The sequence below is a fragment of the Labeo rohita genome, unplaced genomic scaffold (genome assembly GCF_022985175.1).
Source record: "Labeo rohita strain BAU-BD-2019 unplaced genomic scaffold, IGBB_LRoh.1.0 scaffold_1820, whole genome shotgun sequence".
Taxonomy (NCBI): domain Eukaryota; kingdom Metazoa; phylum Chordata; class Actinopteri; order Cypriniformes; family Cyprinidae; genus Labeo; species Labeo rohita.
This window is the reverse complement of record NW_026128023.1, coordinates 3,401-13,098: the sequence shown is the minus strand read 5'-3', so window position 1 is coordinate 13,098 and position 9,698 is coordinate 3,401. Positions and strand designations below refer to the sequence as shown.

Here is a 9,698-nt window from a genome sequence, read left to right as displayed (position 1 = left end):
AAAGCATAAGTTAAGGTGGCAAATATGTAAATAAATGTAGAATTGCACTGTCTGTTGGTTTATATGCATCAATCTGAGTGTAAACAGTGAGAAATGTTGTGGCAGGCGCGACGCTTCGGTGCTGCGCGCGCCATTATTGATTTAAAGGGAGGAATAAAGCATAAGTTAAGGCAACAAGGAATAAAACAAGGTACGTTATGGCAGGTTTTGTGGCAGCTGCCTCTTACTGTTTACACTTCGGTTGATGCACTTAAGTAAACAGACCGTGCAATTCTATACTTATTTACCTATTTGTTACGTTACTTTAGGTTTTTAAATCCATAATGCGCACACAGCACCGAAGAATCGCGCCTGCCTCAACATCTCTGACTGTATACACTCCGATTGATGCATATAAACAAACAAACAGTGCAAGTTTACATTTATTTACATATTTGCTACCTTAACTTATGTTTTATTCCTCCCTTTAAATTCACAATGGCGCGAGCAGCACCAAAGCATCGCGCGTGCCTCAACATCTCCACTGTATACACTCCGATTGATGCATATCTGGCAGTGGCGGGTGGAGTGGCAGGCGCGTATAACGGTGGCGGGTGGAGTGGCAGCTGCCTGTGGCGGTGGCAGGTCAAGTGGCAGGCGCATATAGCGGTGGCAGGTCGAGTGGCAGCTGCCTTTGGCGGTGACGGGTCAAGTGGCAGGTTTTTGTGGCAGCTGCCCCTGCCACGCAAAGATTTTACCCTTGCTGTTATTTTATCCATCAAATACTTGTCATTGAAACATTTTTGAATCGTCAGAAGATCTTTTTGAATCAAGGCGAAACATTAATGAGATGACGGTTAACAAACAAATGTGTACTCCCACACTCACCCCCTTCTTTCCTGCCAAATCCTCCCACAACAGGTGCTTTAATTCTCACATAATTAATGACACTCCCATATTTTCCCACGGTCACATGACATCATATTTTATTTATAAGTTTGATTCTAGTTAGTTCTCCGGACGATTAATCAGATCCTGAAGGAAAAACCAGTTGAGAACTGCGGTAGAAGTTTAAATTGTGAAAACCGAATAAATACATTTACGAAAGCAGAAAGAAAAGATAAACATTCACAGTATGTTTAAAAGGGTAAAAGATGAAACGAATCTTTATCTTGTACAAACATCTCTGTGCAGTTTGTGTTTTCTCTCCATACATATCGCTTCCCCTTTTGTCAGCTGACAGAATTCTAGGATGGACAGACATAATTTGTCTCCTTCATGTAACAAGTTTTCATTTTAGCTATATTTAATCCGCTACTAGTTTCTTAAACGTGAGTTGCTGCTTCGTTTTGTTTACAGCATTACCGCCATCTACTGATCTCATCTCACCTACCGCCATCTATGAATCCGAACTACTTGCAAATAATATTTTAAAATATGCACTTCATGCCCGTAGCCAGCATAGCGAAATTTTGTATTTAACTATGTGGTTCAAATACTTTTTGACTAGACTACTCATGCACCAATTTGTGCTGTATTATCACGTCTGCTGGTATATTAATAAGCATGATTTTTTGATTCACCAAAAATATTTACTACAGTGTTGTCAAACTGCTTACCAAGATATCGCCTTGTTCAGTAAATATACAGAAATACCTAAAGCAATAAGTTAGTTGATTAAATGAATGACGTTTTTAATGCAATAAATTCACATATTCTTTATACTGACACATATACAAATTGTGGGTGGACTTGTTTCCCTGTAGGGGGGGAGAAAATGTTATACATTTTACAATGAAATTCATTCATTTGGTGTACTTTAAGAACTCAAAAGTAAGAAATCCAACCCATGTTTATTGTGCAAATTGAACAAACAAAAAAAGTTGATGACAGTCTGAAAAAAAGGTTCTAGAACTGCCCCTGGTCAGAATATACTGTGTTCTTCCTTGACCCATGCTACACCCTTGAGTTTTCCCCCTTTCAACCTCTGAGCCCTATGCAGTCTTTCCTCCTTTTTTAAAAAACAAATATCAAGGAAGAAATTTTATGCAGGGTTTTTTTTAAATCAAATTTAAGGCTTTTTGTTACTTCTTACCTGCAGAGAATTAATATGGAATAAGCAAGTCTAGTAATATATTAAACTGATATCCTGATTTACAGGTCAGATAATCATCCGTAAAAATTGTAACAACCTTATTTTTATGTGATGAAATTATTAATAATAATTATTCACCTCAATACCATGGTATAAAAATGAACTACATGGCTTCTAGGGATCTGTATGAAGAACAGTGGACTTAGTATAAATGCACAAAGGCTATTATTCCATTACTCCTTTAATAGTGTTAATGCATATCTAGATAATAATATAACACAGTTCCATATGTCCCACAATTCTGCCGCAATACCATAGTGCAGTCAAATAAGTAACAAATAATCCATATTAATAATCCATATTAATAAGTAAAAAATAATCCATATTAAATGATTCTGACTATCGTTGCGCACAGTGTTTCTGCTGTTTGTCAGCGCTGTTTCATCTGTTTAAAATCGCCATGTCATTGTGTTCTTCACAGAATTCAAGCGCTTTACTCTGGATCTCAAAGGGCTGTTTAGTGCTCGCGAGTAAACGCATCTGCTCTAGTAAACTTGCATTCTGCTGCTGTTTGAACTGTGATCCGAGTTTACAAACGGTCCGTGTGGCGCGCTTCAAATGACTGGCACATTTAATCCATAATGCGATTCTTGTCTTTCCATCCCCAAAATTAAGACCTCTTGAAATTATAATTAAAAATTTTCTTATACTAATTAAGGTATTTAATACTTTTTATGGCTTTAAAAGTGAGTTGTTATTTTAAAGTACATAAATTCTGGACCTTTGCTTTCTTTTTAAAATCCATAAAAGAAATTTGTGAAAATTACATCGCTAATGTCATAGAATATCATAGTTTAATATGGCGGGGCAGATTGTAGCGCAGTGTTACAACTTTCCCCATCAGCGCGACTGGAATACTGTATAAAAGTCGCAGATTTGTCTCCGTTTACATGAATACTAAAAACTGAGAAGAAAAAATTACTCAAGTCAGAAAATTACTTTTACTATGGTAAAATAAGTATTCAGCGATATCATCAGAAGGCTTTTGAATTTTGGCGCACTTTTTTCTCTGTATAGTGTTGCCATGACAACTGGTAAATACCGTAAATTTGGTTATGCTAGCATTTGTGGAAATATTTCAACCACGTGTGTTACAATTAACCCCGCGCACCCTACTTGAATGACAGACTTAAGTGAAAGTGAAACTTAACAGATCAACTGGAAGCTTGGACAATAAGTTTCTGTTCAGAAACTCTAAAATTAACGATCAGATCTGATATTCACTCACAGGTAAGTAATGGAAATGTAAAAAGCTCGTTCAGTAGTTTAATAGCATGACACAGAATCAGAATGTTAGTTAAAATATGTCATTGGCTCTGAATCAAAGTTTGATGTGTGCTGTCAGTTTAGGACGCTGGAAGTAATGTGTTTGAAAGGGGGCGCTGAGCTGTTTTTGGCGGGCGTTTGGTTAAGGCGCATTTACACCAAAAATGTATGAGCTGAAACTTGCAAAAAGGAAATTCTCTGCCACATCCTAACACCGTCTCTGAACTGGATCCATCAAAGTGCACTTTCTATATGTAAACTTGTCGGTAGCGCAAGCACGTGGAATACTGCAGAAATAGAAGACGGCACCCGTTTACTGTAGCGCTTGCGCTCATTTTTCTGAACGACTGATTATAACAGGATCAATGTGCTTTAACGCAATGTGCCTGTGTAGTAGTGTTAGTGTTTGCTGTAAGTTTACACCAACACTCCCGCTTTTAGACTAGACGGCTGATCATTTCCTTACCAACGACTTTTTACTTGGGTGTTTGTCTGACTGTCTGTAGCACGGCTGCCGAACTTCCCGTCAAAGTAATAGCAACACGATAAAGCATGATATGCTTTTCTTGTTTAGAAAAATTAATATGAAAGCTTTTTGTTTAATAATTTGCTCAAATCAAATATGTGATGAATGTCATGTGGCATTCAATTACATATTTTTTTATGTGGTCTGTTTTTGGGTTAAAATATATGCTTTTAAAACAGGCCTATATATTATAAATAAAATATAGCCTAGGTTGCATTTCTTTGTTTAAAAATACAGTAATAATAGTAAATCTATACCATTACAAAAAAAAAGCTATTTTAATGGTTTTTAAAATGTGTTTTCCTCTCATGCTAAGCTTCATTACTGATCTTTCAGAAATCATGCTGATTGTTGTTATAGCTGGCACACCACACTGACAAAAAAAGCAAGATTTGACATTTAATTGACTATAGCAAATATATAAATCAAGACAGCACTAAAATAGTAACTATTATGAAAATGAGGAGCATATGTTTCCCATCTTTTTACAACCTCAATGTTAAAGTTGGGATATTTTATGAAATGCCATAAATTCAAGAATGTTGTTTGTTCTCCTTAACATTTATTTAATTGACTGAAGTACAAAGAAAAAAAATCCAATGTTTTCACTTGCCACCGTTAACAGCAACAAATGTTGAGCCATGATCCAGCTTTGCTTGCAAACACTGAAGCTCCTTTTATACCCAAACATGATATCCTCAACTATTACCAATTCACCTGCTTGCTGTGAACTTTTAAAACATTTTACTTCTATAATCTTTTACTTTTATTTTGCCTCTGTCCCAACTTTTTTGGAGTGTGTGTTGCAGACTTTAAAAAAAAAAAAAAAAAACAAACATTTATATTTACAAAATACATTTAAGTTGGTCAGTGAAAACTTTGGTAATCTTTTCTTTAAATAAAAGTTTGATAAAACAAATCACAGATTTTAAGCACCAGACTTGCAGGCTCAGACAGGAAGTTAGGGGCACAGCTTAGACTCAGTGAGACTAAGATTTGTCAACTCTGTCCAAACTTCCAGTCAGAAACTTCTGTCACACATTGCTCTATGGCTGCTTTGACATTGATATAAACAGTGGTGCACAGTTTACGTTATCATGAAAGTTTTTGGTTTTTAGTCCATACACAAACCAAATGACTCGACCACATCATTAGTATTATCAAAACTGATCTATTCAGCAATGTAGATGATATATTGTCATTATGTATCTTTTCAGTCATGTCATCCTCCAGTGGTCCATTAAATGAGGAGCTCCAGTGCTCCATCTGTCTGGATGTGTTCACTGATCCAGTCACCACTCCATGTGGACACAACTTCTGCAGAACCTGCCTGAACAACTGCTGGACAAACACACAGACCTGCTTCTGTCCATTCTGTAAAGAAACATTCAGCAGAAGACCTGATCTCAAGATTAATACAACACTCAGAGAGGTTGTGCAACACTTTAAGAAGCAGCTCAAACGAGGAATATCTGAGGTGTTTTGTGACATCTGTGATGAAAGAAAGCAGAAAGCTGTGAAGTCCTGCCTGACGTGTCCCAGCTCCTACTGTGAGACTCACCTGGAGCCTCATCACAGAGTCCCACGTCTAAAGAAACACAAACTGATCAACGCTGTGGAAAATCTGGAGGATTATATATGCCAGAAACATGAGAGACCTCTGGAGCTGTTCTGCAGAGATGATCAGACGTGTGTGTGTCTGTCCTGCACTGAAGGAGACCACAGGAACCACAACACTGTTCCTATAGAGGAGGAGAGTCAACAGAAGAAGGCAAGACATACAAAAAAAAAAAAAAAGGGAATCAACATAATAAAATACTTTCCATATTATGTTAACTGGGCTTAATGTAAGAACTGCAGCAGGTTTGTGAGTTAAAAAACTATATATATATATATTTTTTTTTTTAACCTGCATGTCAGTGTGCCCATTAAGCAACATCAAACTGTAAACATGCAAATGTGTTATATTATTAAAATATTTCCTCACGGATATTTCAAGTACATATTTCAAAGGGACATTACAAGCAAGTTTGGAATATTGTCATCCAGACCTCCGGAATCTATCCACCTTATTTTTGCTGTATAAGTGGGTGTGGCCATTTGTAAATTTAATGTATCTGGCTTCCGGCCTCATCTGTGTCTAGCTATTTTTAGCTGTACAAAACATCTTGTTTTGCTACTTGACTGTCACAACACGTGAGACGAAAGGCGCAACACGAAGATGAAATGCAATGAAAAGTCTTTATATATAATTCACACGTAAATCCACACAGGTAAATCCACAAATGGAAGGCAGGAACACACATACTCATTGACAAGACCAGACACCAAACATCAAACTGAATACAATTTATAAAGGTATAGGCTAATGATAGACAGACAGGTGCAGGTGATAATAATAATGACAATAACAAGGACAGGAACAGGAACACCACATATGGGCACATGAGGGAATGAGATTGATATTGCAAATTGATGTGTCTTACCATATTATTTTAATGTATTATCTTAATTGTGAACACACTGGTTTGTAGTGCAAACAGTTTTACTGTTTACAGCACTTCATTATTCCTCTCATTATTTCCCTATGGCATCTTATGAACTAGAAGTCTCACACATTACCAGAAAACAGTTTACTTCCGCATTGAAAAACAAGGTGGTTAGTTTCTGAAGATCACAGGATAGGATGAAGACACACTGTTTCGCAGCTGTATTTGGTAACTTGCATAATTATTAGTTTCATACATGGTCTGTATGCTTAAAAGATGCTTTTTCCTTTAAATTCAGAAGCATGTATCACAAAACACATTCAAGCATCAATAAATTATTTACATGATATTTACATGACCATTCAATACTGTAAACATAAACAAAGCCATAAATGGTATGACACACAGCAGGACTTTAGAAAGGAAAATTTTAAAGAGAAAAAAATAAGACTTAGGAAGAATCAATAAATTATGAAAAACAAGTAGTTAATTTTTGAAAGATGATTACATAATCCAGATTACATGTAATCAGTTACTACCCAGCACTGGTTATGTGTTGAATTTAAGTTTTTAAAAAAGCGCTGCAGAGCATGACATCACAACACAACTATTGCAGCTTCTGAAGAAATTTCACATGCTCAAAACCTAGTGTGACCACAGCTTTAACCTGAAAACTGTCAGAAGACATATTAAGTTTTTCTCTGTCTGTAGAATCAGCTGGTTCAGACACAGACAGACGTGCAGCAGATGATCCAGAACAGAATGAAGAAGATTCAAGAGATCCAGCACTCAGTAGAGAAGAGAAAGGTGAGTGTTTGAATTGTGAAAATTAATGTTAAGCTTAATAATATTTTAATACATAACAGATGAAGATGCTAAATTAAATGTTTTTTTAAGTAACATTTTCATTTTTGAGTGAACTCTCTCTTTAAAGTCAACATGAAATGGAAGTTGTGATTGTATTTTCTTCCTTGTTTTGTCACATTTCTGAGTAAAACCGCTTCTTGAACGAGGAGAAATTTAAGATGGGATTTGATTTGGTCCAGTTTGGTCCACCCTTTCACTGACACTTACATCATCAGGGAAGAGAAGAGATGATGTTGCAAGAGGGAGGGGAAGCGATTTTGATTAAAGATTACACAGGCACATTAATAAAAAAATGATGTGCACAGATAAATCATTTATAATAAACACAATATTCCATAAAAATAGGAATTGTCAATTTTAATTTCACGATGACTTTAAATAAATGTTTGAATACATAAATACATTTGTTAATTGTTCTCATTCAGAGGAACACAGAGAAAGAGAAATCAGCCAGAAATCAGCTCTTCACTGATCTGATCCGCTCCATTGAGAGATGTCAGTCTGAGCTGCTGAAGATGATGGAGGAACAGCAGAAAGCAGCAGAGAAACAGGCTGAAGATCTCATTAAAGAGCTGCAGCAGGAAATCACTGATCTGAAGAGGAGAAACACTGAGCTGCAGCAGCTCTCACACACTGATGATCATCTGCACCTCATACAGGTCTGTCAACATCTGCCTCATCACTGAGAATATTATTTGTAAAATACTGTCTTGACAAACCTATTTAGCTGCTGTCTTTAGAAAGCTCCTGCATATGATCATATTTAATAGTTTTCTCTCCTCTGTTGTAGATGTTCTCATCCCTGTACAGTCGTCCACACACCAAGAACTGGACTGAGATCAGTATTGACTCTGATGTGGATGTGTATTCAATGAATAAAGCTCTGATTCAACTGGAGAAAACTCTAGATGGGAGTCTAAATAAAAAAATTGGTCAAACTGGTATGTGAATATCAAATACAATGAATAGATTTCTTGTGTGAAGGCCTATCCGAATTTAAACAAAAGCAACATGTAATGAACATCATGTAAATATTAATAAAAGTATACCTGTACAAACTCCACTTACAGGAATTACATCAGTAACACATACAGTAACCAAAATCTGCCTAAACTTAATCAAAACATTTCCCACCTCAAAAAAGGACAATTTAGAAATATTGCAGCTTAACACAATTTCTTACATACTGTTTTATACATTGCTACTAATGCTCAATGTTAACATGAAATATTACAATAAATAATTAATCATTATATTGTCATCTGTATCCACAGGGTTGAAGTGTGTGCAGAAGTTTTCAGGTACAGTGTGACTGACACCATTTTCTTAAGTGCATTTTATAATCTGTATTATATGAAAATATTTGCTGTGAAGTGGATTGATAATGTCTGATCTCTCATCTAGTGGATGTGACTCTGGATCCTGATACAGTGAGTTCATCTCTCATCCTGTCTGATGATGGAAAACAAGTCAGTCATGGAGACATTAAGCAGGACGTCCCAGAAAACCCAAAGAGATTTGATTTCTGTTCTTGTGTTCTGGCAAAGGAGGGATTCAATTCAGGGAGATTTTACTATGAGGTGCAGGTGAAGGGAAAGACTGAGTGGACTATAGGAGTGGCCAGAGAATCCATTAACAGGAAGGAGAAGATCACACTGACTCCAATGAATGGATTCTGGGCTGCGATTCTGAGGAATAAGAATCAATATAAAGCTTGTGAAAGTCCACCTGTCTCTTTATCTCTGAAAGTGAAACCTGAGATTGTGGGAGTGTTTGTGGATTATGAGGAGGGTCTGGTCTCTTTTTATGATGTGGGCTCCAGATCTCATATCTACTCTTTCACTGGTCAGACTTTCACTGACAAACTCTATCCATATTTTAGCCCACACCTTAATGATAAAGGTAAAAACTCAAACCCACTGATCATCACACCTGTTAACAAAAAAACTGCCCTGAAGTATGAGACATGAAATCTGGAAAGATTAACTATGTAAGGGCTGTTTAAAAACATTTTATAATAATAAAAAATTAATATTTGTAAATGACTTCTTGCAATCAATCAGTCAGTTGTCACAGCTACAGACTGGACCATTTAAATCCTAAATGGGATTTTAATTTCCACAAAGCTCATTTCTATAAATACAATAAATACTGAAATTTTTACATGGTGTGCAGATTACAATTTTTCTTGTTTACTTGTAATTTTGTCATAATATACAACTTCATTCTGAGTTATAATGGTACTTTTCCTCAGTTTACACATTCAATATATTTTCTATGTACTATTGTGAATAAAATAGAGGTTTAGAAAATATTCAATTCAATTCAATTCAAATTTAGTTGTATAGCGCTTTTCACGATACATATCGTTGCAAAGCAGCTTTACACCAAATTGACATTTTTACAATATATGTAG

General features: G+C 36.0%; 1 protein-coding gene across 1 annotated transcript; it reads left to right on the top strand.

The window, feature by feature from the left end:
- The first annotated feature begins 3,239 nt into the window (after positions 1-3,239).
- Positions 3,240-9,445, top strand: LOC127158977 (E3 ubiquitin-protein ligase TRIM39-like). Its single transcript, XM_051101919.1, has 7 exons — positions 3,240-3,364; positions 5,144-5,697; positions 7,127-7,222; positions 7,708-7,941; positions 8,073-8,223; positions 8,557-8,583; positions 8,687-9,445. Exons 2-7 carry the CDS (start codon positions 5,146-5,148, stop codon positions 9,250-9,252), a joined length of 1,626 nt encoding a protein of 541 aa, XP_050957876.1. The 5' UTR covers positions 3,240-3,364; positions 5,144-5,145; the 3' UTR covers positions 9,253-9,445.
- The last annotated feature ends 253 nt before the right edge of the window (positions 9,446-9,698 follow it).

Bases quoted from the DNA above. Each gene is read 5' to 3' on its own strand.
- LOC127158977 (XM_051101919.1), top strand. From the start codon at position 5,146: ATGTCATCCTCCAGTGGTCCATTAAATGAGGAGCTCCAGTGCTCCATC. The intron at 7,223-7,707 runs GTGAGTGTTTGA...GTTCTCATTCAG, and splicing joins ACTCAGTAGAGAAGAGAAAG to AGGAACACAGAGAAAGAGAA. The intron at 8,584-8,686 runs GTACAGTGTGAC...TCTCTCATCTAG, and splicing joins GTGTGTGCAGAAGTTTTCAG to TGGATGTGACTCTGGATCCT.